At 37.3% G+C, this 21253-nt stretch overlaps 1 protein-coding gene across 1 annotated transcript in view; it reads left to right on the top strand.

The window, feature by feature from the left end:
* The window catches only part of EPM2A (EPM2A glucan phosphatase, laforin), a 150664-nt gene continuing 129411 nt past the window's right edge, over nt 1-21253 (top strand). The window contains exon 1 of the mRNA XM_046004358.1: nt 1-46. Within this exon, the coding sequence (XP_045860314.1) occupies nt 1-46 (46 nt within the window). The remainder of the gene's footprint in view (nt 47-21253) is intronic.

A 21253-nucleotide genomic window follows, 5' to 3' on the forward strand; every position in this document is an offset into this window, starting at 1 on the left:
ATGGAAAGAATTTCACTGATAGGTGTCCGGCTGGTTGTCTACTGCTGTAAGTAGTTTTACTTAACACACTTATGAGGCCTAGAAAGTAAGAGAATATTAGTTATCCCTTTAAAGAAAATCAACTCGTCAATGACTCGTCCACTGTATTTAATGTAATTCAGTGATGGGTTTAGTTAGGTTTTGATCTAAATCTGAATTTCAAATAAGTTTTGAGGTATGTTAGTAAGGATAGACTAACTTTAGTAAACTTTGTTCTAAATGAAAGAAGAAGGATGGTTTCTTCCTAGTGTCACCTTTTATGTAATTATTTTCTTTGATTTAAAAGATGAAAGTTCAAAAGATAAAAGCTATTTTAATGATGAAAAAACGGAGGCAGTCAACACTGAGGTACTGATGACTGGGGGTATTTCCAAGAAATGTTCACTTTTCTACTTTACTGATGAAAGAGAAGGGACAGTTAGATATAAGGAAATTACTTTGGAAAATATTGTTGCCTACAATACTTGATTCCTAATATGTATTTTGGAAAGAAATATTGGGTAATACCAAGAGGGAAAAAGGTAGAAATTAATTAAGTATGGGTGTTCTGAAAATCCTTCATAAAAACTGGGTCTTCTGCTGAGTTTTTACAAGTATTTTTTTGTATCTGTGATTGATAAAATTCTATAAATTTATTGTTTATTACATATATTTATTTGCATATATAATCTTCATATATTGGCTAAGTAGATTTTGGTATATCTTGAGATATATTAATGGAGATACATCTTCAGGTGCTTTTTTTGTATCTTAGAACATTTCAGAACTGACATTTTGTATTCAGAATGCTTGACATTCAAATGTGTTATTTGGGGAATGACTTTTCATTAATTTAATAACTACACAGAAATAGGTTATCAAGATGCTTCATGAATGTGCTCTATAGAAATACAGTAAAAGGTCATGATATGAATCTCCTAGTTTTATTTTTATTTTTATTTTTGACATGCTGGTCTGAGTACTGTTTACTATGAAGAAAAGCATTTCTGAAGCAAAACTAACAACATAAGTATGTTTCTTTTCACTAATACCAAAGATTTTAAGCATCCCCTAAATCATTTTTTAAATCTATTTGCATGCAAGTATTGTGACAGGAAATGGTTCTTCAATACATAGCTAGTCTAGTGGCGGTAATATTGTGTGTTTGAAAGTATTAAAACAGCATTTATGATGAACTCTTTAAGACTGACCAACTCACTAAGTCAAATTATCCTTTCCCAGGAAAAGCAAATTCATCAGGTTTAATTTTTATGTTTTTCTAATATAAATTGCTAGAATTATTTTTTTCTCAGACAAGATCCTTTAACAGATAAATAGGTTAATGTATGTGTTGGTTCATTCTTTGGCAAAGGAACTGAATAGAGTTGGCTTTCCTAGCCCCTTTCAGTCAAAGAGTAACATTGTTACATTATTATTCGCTGATCTAAGATAAAAACAGTAGCAATAATGTGTTACTGCTCAAAAGATTGAAGTTGAAGATAGGAGATCCTGCCCTTTGCTGCCTTCCTGGGATTTTATTTTCATTAAAATCCTCTTTTCCATGTTGATTGTCATTACTTCTTCTTTATGCTATGACTTCAATTTTCTGACCTGGTGATCAAAATAACCTAGGTGAAGTACACAGAGTTTTAAAAAACTTATTCTAATCAGCATATGTTGAATAGTTTTGGTCAGTAAGTTTAGATTTGATTAAATAACATATTCAGCTTCTTTTAAAGTCTCAGCTCACAAATTTGTAGTGTTAAAAAACTGAAGTATCAGCATTCAGGTTTAACTATTTGATTCAAAGAAATCAAGCTGTTGAAATGGAAACAATCATAAGTATAACATCTGTTCCAGAGTAGAATTACCCAGTGAATAATTATGTCAATTATGTCTTTTATATCAATTGATAACTTTAAAAACTATGACTTATATTAGATTTGAAGTAGAGAATGGTATTGATTCCCTACAACATTCCAATAGCTTTGTGATTAAAAACTCTGACATAAAGAAATAAACTGCTTTGAATGGTTAATAATTCAGTGGAAATGAATTCTTAAGATTCTTGCGCTGCATGTAAAATGTTAAAGTTATATTGTTCCCTTGATCAGTGTTTAAGCACCAATCAATCCTAAAAACTTGAATGCATTCTGAAAGGTAATTGCACTGACTCATTCACTTACCTCACATGTCATTTAGATTCTAGTATATCTGTTTTTCCCCTGATTTACATCAATAGTTGGTTTTTCCTTAAATGCTAAGGGATATAGTATTTCTTGAAAAATATGCTAAGTAAAAGAAGCTAGATACAAAAGCCACAAATTGTGATTCCATTTATGTGAAATATCCAGAATAGTTAAATCCATTGAGACAGGAATCAGATTAATGGTTGCTAGGGGCTGGTGGGGAGGGGTGGGGATTGTGGAAGTGACTGCTTAATGGGTACTGGTTTTGCTTTAGTAATGAAAATATTCTAGAACAAGATAATGTTGATTATACAACGTTGTGAATATACTAAATGCCACTGAATTGAACACTTTAAAATGGTAAGTTTTATGTTATATGTATTTAACTACAATTGCAAAGTGGAAGTAATTTGCAGTTATTTCAAAAGCCAAAAATTACCTTGTTCTCAAGGTTTGTGAAATGCTCAAGTATGGTTTAGAATTAATTTACAGCATTAGTAATGAGACGGATTTATTTAGGTAAAGGTCCTAATGAAATTCATGAATCCCATCACAGAAGTACGGCTAACAAAAGCAGAAATAAAGTTGTAATTCATCCCAATTTCTTTAATACAATTTGGACAGTGAGCAATTGACTTCCATGTCATTGTTCATATTTTACTTTTTACCTTATGATTCCTTGGGGAACTTCTCAATCACATTTTTTAAAGGTCTGTTTTTAAAATCATGCTTTGAAAAAACAATTTGTATAATTTTAAGGATCTTTTTTTATAGTTTTATACTTTGTGTTCCTTTTAAAGAGCAAATACAGTGATGTATTACATAAGACTAAATTAATAAATTGAGTCATTGTATACATTTTGTATTCTTTTGTATTATCTTATGGGAGAAACATTTGAATCTTGAGATTGGTAGGTACTTTAATGATCATTTAGTGTCTCATATTCTTTTTGGAGAAATCAAAGCTTGAGTTTATCAGTACGTGTGTTCGTTCAACAGGCCTTTGTTGACCACTCACACCAGGTACAGCTGAAGCTTGATTCTGGAAGGTTGTGATGTGCCTAAGGCTACACAGGGAACTGCTACTTCCTTCCCTTCCCCTCATCATCTTTCTCCACCTGCCCTTCCAAATCCTAAAATCAGGTAACTATGCCAGATACATGGACAAATGGAGAAGTTCCAGAGAAGGAAATGCTTTAGGTAGAGATTCACTTTAAATGGTTCTTTGCATAAATCTTCCCCACACACTTTAAAGAGATGTTCTTTTGTGCAGTAAAATAGACATGATCATGAAAAATCTATTACTTAAAGGACACAATTATTAATAATTAAATTTACTTTCATGACTTTGGGAAGAAGTATTTTCATATTACTTTAAGCCAATTATTTCCCACTATTTTCTAAGGAACTGGCTTTCGAAAACTATTGATTGCATTCTTGGTTTAAAAAAGTTAAGTTACTTTGCAAATAACTGTGCCTCTGATATGATTGGGGGCACATATGCCCCTTAAGGTATGTATATGCTCCAAGTTAAGTAAGTATAATAAAATTAACCAAATGAGGGGTGCCTGGGTGGCTCAGTTGGTTAAGTGTCAGACTCTTGATTTTGGCTCAGGTCATGATCTCCTGGGTCATGGAACCCTGGTCTAGTCAGGCTCCACACTCAGAAGGGAGTCTGATTCTCTCCTCCCTCTTCCTCTCCCCTCTGCACACACACGCTGTCTCTCTTCTAAGTAAATAAATAAATCTTTTTTTTTTTAATATTTTATTTTATTTATCAGAGAGAAGGAGAGAGAGAGAGCACACAGGCAGGCAGAGGTGGAGAGAGAAGCAGGCTCCCTGCCGAGCAAGGAGACCATGCGGGACTCGATCCCAGGACCCTGGGATCATGACCCGAGCCGAAGGCAGTGGCTTAACCCACTGAGCCACCCAGGCATCCCAGTAAATAAATAAATCTTAAAAAGAAACAAACAAAAAAAACTTTACAAATTAACTGAATGAGGCTGATGGTGTGAACTAAGCTATCAGAATAAACAGTAAATGAGACTTGCATTCTAATAGCTTTACTCATTGCAACATGGTCTAAAGTCAGAGAATGGGAGGAAGTGAAATAAATGCAATAATTCATACTATAATAATTGTGATATTTGACGATTTCTCATTAACTTGATTTTATAATATTTCTATAATAGTTGGGACTTATTGCCAGATGCATTATCTGACTATATTTCCTTAATCATCACTTCTTATTCCATCCCCTGGAGGCTACATTTCTGTACCATTTCCCAAACACATTATATACTTTCATGTCTCTCACCTTTACTTATCCCTTTCCTTTGTCTAGAGTGCCCTCCCCCAACTTCTTTGTCTGGCAAAACTTTAGTTCATTGGTGAGGATCCAATTCTGATGTCACCTGTTTCTTCCTAGACCATTCCAATCCACCGAGTCACTCTTGTCTATGACCTCCCTCCCCCTGTTTTTGCTTATACCTCTTTTCAGTATTTATCACACTGCACTGCTATTACCTGTTTGCTAGTACCTGTACACTTATATTTTGTGGATCCCTCTAGGTAGAAACCACGTCTTAACTTGGCTTTGGATCCCTCTGCTTGGCAGAGGCCCTTACACACATAGATGCCTGTTGAACTAATCATGAACAATGATTAAATAATTTTTAATGCTGTTTCAGTTAGCTTTTGCTGCATAACATGCCACCCCAAAACTTCATGGCTTGAAGCATGTTTAATTAATTCATGATTAGTTGGTTGGGCTCTTGTCTGACTTGACTTGGCTTGGTTGGCTCACATATCCATGGTCAGTTGATGGGTCAGCTGGGGGTTAGATGATCTAACAAAGCCTTACTGACATGTCTGGCAGTTGGTGATCTTTGGCTGGGGTCATGGGGATGATTAGGCTACATGTCTCTCATCATCTATCAGGACAGTCCCGGCTTATTTACATGAGAGTAGCAAGAACAGTAAGAGAGTAAGTCGCATTGTGCAAACCCACTTCAAATCACTGCTTGCCATATTTGTTGACGTCCCATTTTCCAAAGCGGTTACATGTCCAAGTCCACATTCAAGGGATGAAGAAATAGACTCTACCTCAATGGGAGGAGCAGCAAATTCATGTTGCAAATGAGTGTGTTTATGGGAATGGGGAGAATCATGTCCACTTTAGTCTACCACAAATGCTTAGGAAATGTTCCAGTTTGGCAGACTGTCCTTCCCTCTTTAGATTTTTCTTATAAAAACCCTTGAATATTTAAAACTAGGGACAATTAAAAATCAAAAGTATCCTCTGCTTTTTCTTTCTTTCTTTTTGCACACTGGAGAGAGTAAAAAAGTACTGAATTTTGTTCAGAGAAACTTCAGAATTTCTTGAGGGAGATGGAGTCAGAATAAAAGAATCACATTCTTGAAAGTCCTCTATGTTTCATTCCTCTAGGCTCAAGGGAGGATCAGGAAGTTACCAGATCTTATAGTTTCCCCATACTGGTCCACTGTGATGCAGAAATAGTGGCAAGATTTTCTCTCAAGGATGCTGGAGTAGTATGGGATAAACATGCAAGGCATAGAGAAAAAATACCAGAGCTGGAGAGTGGAGAAAAGTTTGGGCAACTTTGGGGTCCAGAGTATCAGAATGGTAGTAGAGATCTGGGGAAGAGAAGAAAGGTTGTTCTGAGAAATGTTAACGTTGGCTTATGTTGTGGAATTTGTTGATGTTCTTTGGCAGAGAAAAATAAAGCTTGGATTCTTATTCTGAAAACTCATGGACTCATGAATCATGCTTCCTTGAATGTAACTCAGTGTAATGACAACCACATTGAACACCAATTACGTTCAGTTTACAAAATTAGAATAATAGCCCTGGAGATATAACATTGACAAATTAGTAGGCTTCAGATGTATGTTATGAATTGGGGAATTTATGACCAAAATTCATGTATGGGACTAATTCTGAGTAGCAATGCATTTGGGGCTGGAGGGGACTTCATTCCTGAGGGCTGTCTTAGCAGCTGCAAATGGTAGGAGATGATGTGTTGTGGGACAAGGGACTCCTGAGCAGAGGAGCTAGCAGCAGGGAGAGCATTGTGTTAGGAAAGGGACTCATTATACTTGTGTTTACAGGATCTACAGTCATGGTCCATCTTTCATGGCTGATATTAGTAATTTGTGTATCCTTTTTTTTGTTTTTCTTTACCACTTTTGTTAGGGGATTATGAATTTATTAATTTTTTCTCAGAGAACCAATTTTGTCTTTCTTATCCCTTGTTTGTTACATGACACTGACTTTTGCCTCTTCTCATTATTTCCTTCATTTCTATCTTGTGTTTAATTTGCTCTTTTTAAAAAAATATTTATTTATTTATTTATTTATTTATTTATTTATTTATTTGAGAGAGAGAGGGAGCACATGTGTGCACAGGCAAGTGGGGGAGGGAGCAGAAGGAAAGAATCTGAGCAGACTCCCTGCTGAGTGGGAGCTTGATGTGGGACTTGCCATATCCCACCACGCTGAGATCATGACCTGAGCCAAAAGCAAGTGTGGGCTGCTGAACCAACTAAGCCACCCAGGTGCCTCTGATTTGCTCTTTTCCCAGCTTCTTATTGTGGAAACTTAGATCATTGATTTTAAACCTTTTTTCTTTTGTAATATAGGCATCAAAAGATGGAAAATTCCCTCAAATCACTGCTTCAGTGGCATCCCACAAATTTTGATGTTATTTCATTATCAGTTAGTTCAAAATACTTTTTCACTTCTCCTAGGATTCCTTCTTTTATTTATTTAGAAGTATGTTATTACATTTCCAAATTGGGGGAATTTTTTTTTTTTTAAAGATTTTATTTATTTATTTGACATAGAGAGATCATAAGTAGGCAGAGAGGCAGACAGAGAGAGTGAGAGGGAAGCAGGCTCCCTGCTGAGCAGAGAGCCCGATGTGGGACTCGATCCCAGGACTCTGAGATCATGACCTGAGCTGAAAGCAGCAGCTTAAACCACTGAGCCACCCAGGCGCCCCCCAAATTGGGGGAATTTTATAGATAATAGGTGCCCCTGATTTCTGATTCCATTGTGTTCAAACTTAAAACTTTTGAAATTTATTGTGACTTTTAAGGCCCAGCATGTGGCCAATGTTGATGGTAATCCGTGTGCACTTGGACAGAATGTGTATTCTGCAGTTTGGGCTGTAGCAGTGAATAAATGTCATGCAGATGTTTTATCTTCTTACTGATTTCTTTTAGCACTTGCTCTATTAGTGATTAAGAGAGGGGTGTTTTCTTCTCCAACTGTGATTGTGGATTTATTTCTGTTTTCAGTTCTATCAGTTTTTACTTCAGTATTTTGAAGTTCATCATAGGTGTACACTTTATTATTATGTCTTCTGATGAATTGACCTTTTTACTTTTACGAAATGTTTTGCTTGATCTCTGATAAAATATAGGCTATGGAAAGGAAACTCTATGGAAAATAAATAAAAATAGGAGAAAAGAATCAGGACGGAGGGGATGAGAGGCACTTCTCAATTAAAAAAAAGAAATGATCGGAGTAAGCCTTCTTAAGAAGACACCATTTGAGCAAAGACTTGAAGAAGTTAGCAGAGTGGCTATCTAGGGGAAAAGTGTAGTTAGCGGCAAGTACAGATACCCCCGAGACCCAGTGTGTTAAATAGCTTCAAGGAAGGACAAGAAAGCCAGTGTGGCTGGGGCGGAGTGAGTGGTGGGGAAAATAGCAGGGGAGACAGAGAGGTAATGGTGAGTAAGGAAAGGGTTAAGGTACAGGCAGGGAAAGGTAGGGGCCCCTAACTAGGCTCTGAATCTATTCCTGGCAGACAGAAGCACCAGGAGAGAGTGAAACAGAGATAAGTGAATAGACGGCCCCAGATTTGAGGGACTATTTTTCTTTGGGGGCTACAGTATGATCACAGAAAATGATCAGACCTCAAAGAAGTAAGTTATTAAGGATGTTACCATAGTCCTTGCTCAAACCAAGATGGTCCAAGATCTTAAGGCCTCAAGCTTCCTGGTCAAGTTTTCAATAAATGACAGCCACTAAAAGCCCATTTGGGACCACTCTCACTCAAGAGAACTTTTTCTTTCCTTTCTGCTCTCACCTTCACCTAATAAGCTTTCACTTCACTTCACCCTTTTGTGTCCATGAGATTCATTCTTCCACTCCGTGAGACAAGAACCCTACAATCCTGCAACACTGGGAGACCAGATCAAGGGCCTTGAAGGTTTTTGTGAGACTTTGGCTTTAGGAGAAGTGGGGAGCCAGTACACGGCTTTGAGTCCGACTTACTCTATGCTCTAATGTCCTTTTAAAGGGATCATTCTGGCTGCTGTATTGAGTCTAGGTTATAGTGGAGCAAGGAATAGAAACAAGATGAACACAGGGAGGAAAAAAAGGGAGGAGCAAACCAGAAAACAGTCTTTTAACTATAGACAACACACTGGGGTTTATTGACGGGGAGTTGGGCGGGGTGATGGGCTAAATGGGTGATCGGTGTCAAGGAGGGTGCTTGTGATGAACACTAAATTCTACTCCTGAGACTAATATTATACTGTTGGTTAACTTACTGAAATTTAAATAAAACCTTGAAAAAAAAAAAGAATAGCTGTTGTGATGGTTGTGTCCGTGGCTCTCAGATAGTAAAGGACTTTGGCCGAATGTGATAGAGGCACCGAGGGGATTTTTTTTTTTTTAAGTTTATTATTTATTTATTTATTCATTTGAGAGAGTGAGAGAGCAAGTTGGGGGTTGGGGGGAGATGGGCAAAGGGAGAGAGAGAAACAGGCCCCTGGCTGAGCAGAGATGCAGGGCTGGATCCCAGGACCCTGAGATCATGATCTGAGCTGAAGGCAGACGCTTAACTGACTGAGCCACACAGGCCCCCCATAAATTAAGTGAATTCTTTAGCTAGTAACAAAGGTGTCTGATAATATTTGTAAGATTACTTTAAAATCCATGCAGATTATACTACCAAAAGGATAATGGGATTTATAAAGCATCAGTCTCCCTCATGTGGTTCAGAGAAAATACATCATGCATAATGTAGGTATATTCGTGGGAAGTTTTGAAAATGAACACCATAAAATATGTGTTGTTAATGTGAGATCATGAGATAAACCTGCCATTCTAACAAGTAGATGTTTTAAAATGTTAAAAAGTAGTACATGTAAAGTCTAGGAAAATAGACAATATAGATAAAAATGAGAAATATTAACATCAAATTTCTATCATCCAATAGTAATCATACTTAACATTTTCTTTTTTATATTTCTAGATTTTTCCTAAGCATATTTCCCCCACATGATTCTATACTGGAGTTACTTCTCCCAATTAATGATTTCTATTTTCTATTTCAGTAAATTTTTGTCCCACCTATACCCAGGCCATATTCAATAATACCCAATTCTGCAAAATGTTCTTTATAGCTGGTTTGCCCCATGCAGTATCTAATCTAAGCCCACATAGTACATCTGGTTGTTATATATTATAAGTGTCTTTTTAAACTAGCACTGTCCTTTTTTATGACACTGACTTACTGAAAAATCCCGACCAGATTCTGTGAAAATCATCTGCTGCCTTTGTCTGATTACTTCCTCATTTAGCTTTTTCCTGCATCCCTTGTATTACCCGAAAATTGAAAGTTAGATTGAGTTAACCATTTCTGACTAGACTATATCTTAGCAGATATTATACTTATGATGCCTCTAATACTTTTTAAAAATATGATGACAATTATCATAAAAAATTACACATAAAGATAATCCAAATCTCTCATTTAGTCATCAGACTCAGTTCTATCTTCATGAAATTCTTTACCAAAGCAACCCGGGAAAAGTGAAAGATCAGTTTGAATTTTATATCCTTTGCTCTTCTTTTCTCTCTTTCTAATGGATGCATGTGAACAATGAAATTGTACACTGAAGGGCATCAAGAAGGAAAGAAGGAAAGCAAGGGATCTTTTCATTTACAAACTATATAATATATGCTGTTAGATCACAAATTTCATTATTTAAGATTTCAAAATATGAGAGGGACAATATTGAGAATATTAGAGTAAGAACCTCAAATATCCTCTTCTCCATAAGAATAATGAAAATACTGGCAATATAGTCAAAATTAGCTTTTTTTCCAAACTCAGGAAATTAACCAAAGACTTGCAAAAATCCAGGGAACATTTATTCAAGAAAAATGGCTGAATCTCAGTAAGAACAGCAAGCTTTGTGACATCGTCCTCTCTTAAGCTCCATGGAAATCTTGAAAACCAAGAGCTTATAATTATGGTGCAAACCAGCAGCTAGCAGCAACGGGAGGAGGCAGACTGGGTTTGGAGGGATTTCAAAGTCCCTTTCTCAGAGAAATGTAATGATTTAACTTATCCGGCAGTTCCCTGGCAAATTGCACTTGCAATGCATATTTTTATTTGATCTGAAAGATCCCCCAATGTGAACAGCCTTTATCCAAGGGCATTTATTGGAAATAACCAGTGATAGTTTAACGTTGTAGCTATGTGAGGCTGTGATAATAGCTGGGGCAAACAATAATCTAATGAAAATATTTAAAAGGAACGGCTGAGAAATGCTATGTCCATGGAGGGTTTTGCAAAGCTCTGATATATTATTGGGAATCTGTAAGGTTGCTTCAACATAAAATTATTTCATGTGATACACGATATTAATAGAATAAAGGACAAAACTCACATGATTAACTCAATAGCCATAGAAAAAGCATTTGACAAAATCCAACACTCTTTCATGATAAAACTACTCATTAAGGGGCACCTGAGTGGCTCAGTCATTAAGCATCTGCCTTCAACTCAGGTCATGTCTCAGGGTCCTGAGATCGAGCTCCCATCAGGCTCCCTGCTCAGTGGGAAGCCTGCTTCTCCCCCTTCCACTCCCCCTGCTTGTGTTCCCTCTCTCGCTGTCTCTCTCTCTGTCAAATAAATCAATAAAATCTTAAAAAAAAAAACAAAACCCAAAACACACACTCATCAAACAAAGAATTGAAAGGAATTTTCTCAACCTGTTAAAGGGTGTGTATAGAAAATCCACGTCTACTGTTAAACTTAATGGCAAAGACTAGAAGCTTTTCTCCTAAATTCAGGGACAAGACAAGAATGACTAGTCTCACCATTTCTATTCAACATTGTATTAGAGGACATACCAGAACAATTAGGGAAAAAAATTGAAAAGTTAAAAAAATAAGTTTTAAAAAAGAATTTGAAAGGAGTAAGTGGAATTCTCTATTTGCAGACTGATAGATCTAGTATATAAAAAATTCTAAGGAGTGTACTATAGAACTATTTGAATGAATGAGTTTACCAGGTTTGCAGAATAAATCGTCAATTTACTTCAGTTAAGTAAACTAAATAAAAAATTTAAAAATCAATTGTATTTCGGGGCGCCTGGGTGGCTCAGTGGATTAAGCCGCTGCCTTCAGCTCAGGTCATGATCTCAGGGGCCTGGGATCGAGCCCCGCATCAGGCTCTCTGCTCAGCAGGGAGCCTGCTTCCTCCTCTCTCTGCCTGCCTCTCTGCCTACTTGTGATCTCTCTCTCTGTCAGATAAATAAATAAAATCTTTAAAAAAAGAATCAATTGTATTTCTATAAGTGGCAACAAACAATCTGAAAATAAAATTAAGAAATCAGTTTAATTTATAGTAGCATTAAAATAAAAAAAACTTAATAAACTTAACCAAAGAAATACAGCCTACATGCTAAAAGCTACAAAATATTGTTAAAAGAAATTGAAGAAGATCTAAATAAACAGAAAAACATCCCATGAAGACTTAATATTGTTAAGATGGCAGTAGTCCCCAGATTGATCTATATAATCAATATAATTCCTATCAAATCTCCAAAATGTGTTTTTTACAGAAATGGACAAGCTGATCCTAACATTCATATGGAGATGCCAAAACAGTATAGCTGAAACAGTCTGGAAAAAGAACAAAGTTTTTTCTCAACTTTTCCACTTTTCAAGCTTACTATAAACCTAAATTAATCAAGACACTATGGTATCGACATAAAGACAGACATATAGATCAGTACAATTGAGAGTCCAGAAATCAACTTTTACATATATAAATTTTCAACAAGCATGCCAAGACAACTCAATGGGAGTAAAAATAGTTTTTTCAATAAATGGTTTTGGAACAACTGGATATTCACATAGTAGAGAAGGATGTTAGACACCTGCCTTATACTACACACAAAAATTCACTCAAAATGGACCAATAATCTAAATATAAGAGCTAAACTATAAAAACTTTAAGAAGAAAAAAAATAGGAATAAATATTTGTGATTTTGGATTAGGCAATGCTTTCTTATATATGACATCAAAAACTCAAGCCACAAAATTAAAAACAGATAAATTTGACTTCATCAAAATTTAAAAATTTTTATCTCTTGGCATTCTAGAAACCAAACATTTTAATATAATTAAACCATCCTTTGCTAGCACTAAATTTTCCAGCTTTAGATTCTTCAATTTACTTTTACTTAGCATTGTCATATATTCATTTTGCTTTTTCTCAAGTCATGTCAGAGCCTATAAGTAAGCCTTTCTTCTCATTTTTAAGTAGGCTCCACACCCATGGAAAAAAATTTATGTCAAAGTATACTTTGAAGAGAGAGAAAAGACAATCTACAGAATGAAAGAAAATATTTGCATATTATATATCTGATACCTGCAGTATCAAGAATATATAAAGAACCCAAAACTCAACTCTAAAAAGACAACCTGTACAAAAAACGGGGAACGGATTTCAACAGACACTTTTCTAAAGATGATACACAAACAGCCAGTAGCACATAGAAAGCTGCTCAAAATTCTTAGTCATGGGGCACCTGGGTGGCTCAGTCCTTAAGCATCTGCCTTCGGCTCAGGTCATGATACCAGGGTCCTGGGATCGAGACCCCCATCGGGCTCCCTGCTTGGTGGGAGGCCTGCTTCACGGTCTCCCACTCTCCTTGCTTGTGTTCCCTCTCTTGTTGTGTCTCTCTCTATCAGATAAATAAATAAACTCTTTTAAAAAATCCTTAGTCATTAGGGACATGCAAATCAAAACCGCAATGAGATAGCTCTTCGCATCCATTAGGATAGCTATAATTAAAAAGTAGAAAAGTAATGAGCATTGGCTCGTTCCAAGACATTGGAACACTCATACATTGCTGATGAGAATGGAAAATGTTGCAGGCATTCACAACTGGTAAAACTCTCTCTTAATTTTTTAAAAGATTTTCATTTTTAAAAGTTAAAAAGTAGAGCTATTGTACCACCTAGTAATTCCACTCCTAAGCATTTATACCTGAGAGCATTGTGAACATATGGTTACACAAAAACTTGGACACGGATGTTCATGGGAGCTTTATTTATATTTTCCAAAAAAGGAGAAACAACACAAATGTCTGTCAGTGGAGAGGGAGAGGCAGAATATGGTATATCCATACAGTGAAATGTTATTTGGCGATAAAAAGGGATGAATTACTAATACATTCTAAGACTTGGTTGCACCTTGAAACATTGTGTTACGTGAGAGAAGCCACTCATGGGGCCACATACTGCATTAGTCCATTTACACGAAATGTCTGGAATAGGCAAATCCATGCAGAAGGAAAGTTTATTAGTTGTTTCTAAGGACTGAGGTAAAAAAGGGTGGGGGGAGTTACTATTTATGGGTATTGGGCTTTGGGGATAGTGAAAATATTTTGTGAATACACTATAAAGCAGCAAATTTTCCATTAAAAAAATGAATTATATGGCACACCCTACAAATATGTCTCAATTTAAATGATCCAATATGGGGTACCTGGGTGGCTCAGTCGGTTAAGCATCAGACTCTTAATTTCAGCTCAGGTCATGATCTCAGGGTCATGAGATTAAGCCCCATGTCTGGCTTCCTGCTGGACATGGATCTGTTTGGGATTCTCTCTCTCCCTCTGCCTCCCTTTCCACACTTTCTCTCTCTCAAAAATAAAAACTAAAATATCCAATATGTAAAATTTACAGAATTTAATATTGTTAATTTAAAGAGAGTTTTGAAAATTTCACCTGGACCTTGTTTTGTCTGCTTTTCATTTGATCATCGACACTGTGTGTTGTTACAAACAGAAATGTTCAGAACATGAATCTCATTTGTGTGCGGCAAGGTTGATCTACCACTCATAATTTCCTCATTTATCCTTGTCTTTATCTGCATTAAAAATTTGCCCACGTGCAAAATTAAAAATAAAACAACCGATTGCAACATCACAACGCATAAGCACTTTCAATAATTCATTAATCCTGCAAGGGAAAAGGCTCAGCAGCCATTGTCACCCATTAATGAGCGTGGCACAGAAATAGACTTGGGCTATTTACCATTCCCTTCATGTTGACTCTAACATCCTCTCCATTCTTGCTCACTCAACCAAACATTTCTGCAAAGCCAGTGAGGGGGAGTGATGTTTGTACAGGGACGAACTTTAAGCAGTGTGTTCCTGTCAAACTTCGGATCTTTGACACTAATAGAAATTATTATAAGAGACACTGGAGGGGCGCCTGGGTGGCTCAGTCATTAAGTGTCTGCCTTTGGCTCAGGTCATGATCCCAGGGTCCTGCGATCGAGCCCCACATCAGGCTCCCTGCTTGGCGGGAAGCCTGCTTCTCTCACTCCTTCTGCTTGTGTTCCCTCTTTCGCTGTGTCTCTTTCTGTCAAATAAATAAATAAAATCTTAAAAAAAAAAAAAAGAGACACTGGAGTTGAGAGCTTGAGAACAACGCAAGTCTTGGGTTACTGAATATTAGCCTCCTAACATAGCCTCCTAAAATTAGTATCTCTTTTTTGGATGTATTCGTATTGCCACGCTACCATGATTCAGCTCGCTGTGACCTTCACTCAATGCTTTCTTGAAGTTGCAGTCGCCACCTTAGGGAGTTAAAGGTTGGCCTTAGGAAGTCCTGATATCAAAGGTTGTGTGGGGACTTACAGCTCATTGTTCTCATTGCCTGCCGTCAGGGTGCTGATAAGACTGAATGCCAAAAAAGTATTTTTTAGACAAAACACTAAAAGGAATGCAGAGCCACGCAGCTACTCTGCATTGTGATCCCCTTAGTGGGAATGTGCTCCGTTGAACAGCACTCGGTGCTCTGTACCTTCAAATTCTATCTCCGTACTGACTTTCCCTCAGTGTGGAAATAGGATTATCTTCTCCATCTAATGTTAAAGCAGAAACCCCCACCTGTGCTTCACTGCCCTCCTCACTTCCATCGATCCCATCCTATCTCCCAACTCTGTATGTTGAGTCTCTTGAAAGAGCTGTTGGTTCTCACTCTGCCTTAGCTCAGGTCTTATTCATTAAGCACCTTGAACAATTTGATTTCCCTTCAACACAGGCAAATAAATCACGTTCAGCAAAAACCTTTTGGATTATCAATTCCATTAGGATATTTTCATGTTCTTGTCTTACTCAAACTTGACACTTGAAACTCTTGCTCCTATATCTTTCCTTCTACTACACCCTCCTACTTTTCCTTGTATTTATTTTGGTTGCTCTTAGCTAGACTTTTTAAGTGCATGGAACACATCTTATTGCTCTTTCTATTATCAAGCTTAGTGTATCAGACAGAGCAAACACACAAATATCTGTCAAATAAGTGAATAAATGCTCCTTCTCCATCTCAAGACTCTTCTCTAATACCAGCGGACACCAGAGCTTCGTCCTTGGTCATCTTCTTCACACACATTCTGTCCATATAAATGGATAATCCCGTTTACTTTTCACCTTCAGGTATACCAGATTTGGTAGCTCCTAAATTTAAACCTCTTCTAAACTCCAAGTGATTGACCCATTTGTCTTCCAGTTAATGTCTCCTGGATGGCCTGCAAATATCAGAGTTCAACAGGTACAGAGCCTTCCTCATCTGCCTTACCAAAAGCACGCCTTAATAAAAGGGTTGATCAGTTATTAGCAGCAGAGATGCTGAGACTTCTGCTCCCATTTAGTTGTTCCTTAGGTGGGAGTGCTTTGGTTCTTTTCGTTCTCAAAGAGAAACCTTCATGAGAGAAAATTTTTTCTTACCAATAGACTGCTTTTTTATAGTATAACCTGAATGGCTCTCTGAATCTTTTCTCTTTGCCAAAGCCTTAGATTTTCTCTTTGATTATTCTAGTTTGGGATGGACTAGAGACTGAAGGAATTAGTGGGAAGCGGCCGTGTGCGCGAGCATGTGTGTGTGTGTGTGTGTGTACGTACGAGTTCCCATTACATGAAGAAATTTGTTAAGAAAAAAAGACAAAAATCCATTTTGCTACTTATATAAAAGAAATACCTTTAAAAATATTTTTATTTATCTGGAGATAGATACTGAGCATCAAAAAATTTAAAAATCTTGGGGCGCCTGGGTGGCTCAGTGGGTTGAGCCTCTGCCTTCAGCTCAGGTCATGGTCCCAGGGTCCTGGGATCAAGCCCCACATCGGGCTCTCTGCTCAGCGGGAAGCCTGCTTCCGCCTCTCTCTCTCTCTGCCTGCCTCTCCAACTACTTGAGACCTCTGTCTGTCAAATGAATAAAAATAAATAAAAATTAAAAAAAAAATTTAAAAATCTTTCAAGCACGAATGTTATTACATTTTATACCTAAAATCCCATAATTAACTCCTGACAATTGACAGTTACTAAATAATTTCATTTTCTAAAACCTATTCAGTTGCATGTCATTGACCTATCTGCTTGTCTAGAATTGCCTTAGATATTGATTATAAATAATGACGGTCTAATACTAATATACTCAAAGTTTTTATCACTTACTTGTTTAATTGAAAGGTAAATTCGGAAACAAGATGGGATTGGGAGGGAGACAAACCATAAGAGACTCTTAATCTCACAAAACAAACAACAAACTGGGGGTTGCCGGTGGTGGGTGGGGGGCTAGGGAGAGGGTGGTTGGGTTATGGGCATTGGGGAGAGCATGTGCTATGGTGAGTGCTGTGAAGTGTGTAAACCTGGTGATTCACAGGCCTGTACCCCTGGGGCTAATAATACATTATATGTCAATCAAAAAATAAAAAATATGTATATAAAAAGAAGGTAAATTTGTTCAGGGTCGTCTGGGTGTCTTAGTCAGTTAAGCTTCTGATTCTTGGTTTCTCAGGTCATGATCTCATGGGTCCTAGAATTGAGCCCTCTGTGGGGTTCTGTGCTCAGTGGGGAGTCTGCTTGAAAGATTCTCTCCCTCTGCCCCTCCCTCTGCTTTCTCTCTCTCTCACTCAAAAAATAAATAAATAAATCTTTTATTTTTCATTATTTTTTTAAAAGATTTTATTTATTTGATATATAGAGAGAGATCACAAGTAGATAGAGAGGCAAGTAGAGAGAGAGGGGGAAGCAGGCTCCCTGCTGAACAGAGAGCCCGATGTGGGGCTCGATCCCAGGACCCTGAGATCATGACCTGAGCCGAAGGCAGAGGCTTAACCCACTGAGCCACCCAGGCGCCCCTAAATAAATCTTTTAAAAAATAAATTTGTTCACAGCTTATAGATTTGTACAATGTATAGTTCAAATATGTTATTGGTTCTAGAATATTTTACTAGTTACGGCATTTTAATTTATCCAATAGCTTTTCGCTTTGATACTAAACCATCAAAATGTTAAAAATGAACAGATTAGTAATTATATGGCCACATTTATTTAATGTGAAATATACATATAATAATGCAAAAGATGGTTATGTAATGAGAAGTCAAGAGCAATGAAGAACACAATGAGTCTTATACTAGGATTCAGCATCTATTCATCTGTGTGAGATAGACAGTACAGGTACAGTGTAACTGTCGTTGCCCCTATAGTAAAGATGATGCAGCAGAGTCAGCATGACAGAAGCTGAGGATTCTGTAGGAGAATTCATGAGTAAGTAGTACTCCCCAAAGTACTTCAAAAGTATTCATCCAGGGCGCCGGGGTGGCTCAGTGGTTAATCCTCTGCCTTCGGCTCAGGTCATGATCAGGTCAGGTCAGGTCCTGGGATTGAGCCCTGCATCGGCCTCTCTGTTCAGCAGGGAGCCTGCTTCCCCACCCCCCCGCCTCTCTGCCTACTTGTGATCTCTGTCTGTCAAATAAATAAATAAAATCTTACCAAAAAAAAGTATTCATCCATTCTCTGGCTTCCATTTTTGCTATGAGGAAACAGCTGTCAGTCTAGTTATCTTTCCTTTGTATATTACCTTTTTTTATTTTTCCTCTGCCTCCTTTTAAGATAAATTCTTGGTCACTGGTGTTCTTTGTTTTCATTATGATAGATCTAGCTATGCATTATTTATTTGTCCCATTTGGGATTCATCATCATTCTTGAATCTGAAGATTTATATTTCTCAAGAAGACATACTGTAAGTCATATCAAAGAAATGTGAACAATAAATAAAGGAGATGGAGAAAGAGAGGTTTAGTTGGTTTGTTTCAAGATGAGAGAAATAGTAACATAAGTGTTACTGATGTATCTGATCCAGGAAAGAAAGAGAAATTGGTGGCACCATGGGGAAGGGCTATGTCATGCCCTTGAATAGCTGAGAGGAACTGAGATCATGCAGAGTTGGAGTTAGCCTTAGCCAGGAGGAATGACATATACTGTGAGAGAGGGAAGGCAGGGTGTATGAGTCCACATATATTTTATTGGGTAGAAAAGGGAGAAGCAACAGCATCTAGTCCTTTTCCTTTATTTATATACTTTCAATTAAAATTTCTTCAAATTGGATTTTTTATCTGTTGCTATGTAAGTCGACATGAAAGAGCAATTTTTGTCAGAAACTTGTAGGGAATTTAGAAAAATGACTCTTGTCTTGAGTCCTCGTTCTCAATCATGGGTGGTATGACATCCTGGGGGACATCTGGTGACATCTGGAGACATTTTGGTTGACACAACTGCAGATGTGCTGCTGGTATCTAGGGGGTAGAAGCCACAGATGCTGCTAAACTTCCTACAATGCACAGAAAAGCCCCACAAAATAAAGAATTACGTGGCCCCAGAGGTCAATAATGCTGAGGCAGAGAATAGCGCTGGTGTAGAGCAGTGGTGAACAAGCTTTTCTGGAAAGGGTAAGGTAGTAAACATTTCAGGCTTGGAGGCACGTTGGTTTCTGCTGCATGTCCTCAGCAATGCCAGGTTAGTGTGAAAGTAGATGAGGACAATATGCAAATGGATGAACCTTCCTGCGTTCAAACAAACATCATTTTCAAAAGCAGGTGAGTGTCCCATTGACTGTTTTCCTAACCCATGATCTAGTAGAAGCTTTTTTTTTTTTTTTTAAAGATTTTATTTATTTATCTGACAGATAGAGATCACAAGTAAGGAGAGAGGCAGGCAGAGAGAGAGAGAGGAGGAAGCAGGCTCCCCGCCAAGCAGAGAGCCCGATGCGGGGCTCGATCCCAGGACCCTGGGATCATGACCTGAGTGAAAGGCAGAGGCTTTAACCCACTGAGCCACCCAGGCGCCCCTAGTAGAAGCTTTTACTTCTGCTGCAAACACCTAAAACATAGAGGCAGAGTTTACACTAAGTTTCATTGGCAACAGCGATGAAAAGCTCTGCATTCCTGATGAATGTTGGTGCTGTTATCAGTTGGCCATGTGCCTAGTTGGTGCTTAGTGAATGTTTTCAAATCCAGACAAACAATTATAAGTTGGTAAGTCACCTGTTTATTTCAGACATTAAATATCTTCCTATCACTATTTTCTCTCCTGAGATGATCTCCTAGTAGCCACTGTCCTATCCACATCCTTGTGATTTGGGGCTTCTCATGTCTGCTTTTCGCCATGACTAGAGGGATCTCTCTCCTCTATCCCCAGACACATTAGTCTCTCTCTCTCTCTCTCTCTCACACACACACACACAGCCGGACTACATTGAAAGGTGTTTGTTTATTATTGACCTCATTACTCATCTAATGGTTTATTTTTCTTCTGATATTATTAATTAGCACAGGCATACATACTAAACAGATGCAGTTTTTCATTTTATTGAAAACGACTCACGATTCCTTTTAGGATTTGCCAATCCCAAGCATTATGATATTATAGTTTAACCGAATCTTTAAGTCATTCAGAATCAAATCTTCACTGATCAGGCATTGAAATGATATTCCTTATAGAATTATAAAATTAAATTTATTATTTTATAATTTTCAAAAATCAAGAAAAATGCTACCTTTCATCTTTTTTCAAAGTTGTATAAGTTTTATAGAAATCTATCATTCTTGATTTTGAGACACTAAGTTAGAATCATTATCCAGAGTTTTCTTCCTGTGTTATCTTTAGCTTAGCTAGCAATAAAAGAATCACATCTAGATAGAGAGTAGGAAAGTTATCTTGACATTTTTAATATTTTCCACTAAAGATGTGGCTTGTATTATGTTTGGGAACTTATATGTAATTCAACAGTTGAAATCTTTTCCCCTCATACCATAGTAATTAGCTTTGTATTTATTCTCAGCAAGACTAAAGTTCATAATACATATAGATCTTTAAAGTATGACCTTTTTTTTTCTAATAAAGGATCACTTTTAATGTACTGTGAAGGAAGAAATGCAGCTAACATTGTTCAGACATTTCAAAAGAATTTGCCAGAAGTTAAAAACTAAGATAATAAAAGAAGGTAGACCAGAGAGTGAGAAGATTGGAGGAAAATAATGATTAACGTATGGAAATTAGACGGAAGAGTAAAATAGAAAACAAAAGAATTCCTATGCATGATGGGCAATGAGAACCATGACAAAGAATATTTCTTAAAGCTTCTACTTTCAGTGTATCTTTTTTTTAATTAAAAAAATTTTTTTTATTAACATATAATGCATTATTAGCCCCAGGGGTACAGGTCTGTGAATCGCCCGGTTACACACTTCACAGCACTCACCATAGCACATGCCCTCCCCAATGTCCATAACCCCACCACCCTCTCCCTACCCCCCGGCCCCCAGCAACCCTCAGTTTGTTCTGCGAGATTAAGAGTCTCTAATGGTTTGTCTCCCTCCTGATCCCATCTTGTTTCATTTATTCTTTTCCTACC

The sequence above is a fragment of the Meles meles genome, chromosome 5 (assembly GCF_922984935.1).
Source record: "Meles meles chromosome 5, mMelMel3.1 paternal haplotype, whole genome shotgun sequence".
Lineage (NCBI taxonomy): Eukaryota > Metazoa > Chordata > Mammalia > Carnivora > Mustelidae > Meles > Meles meles.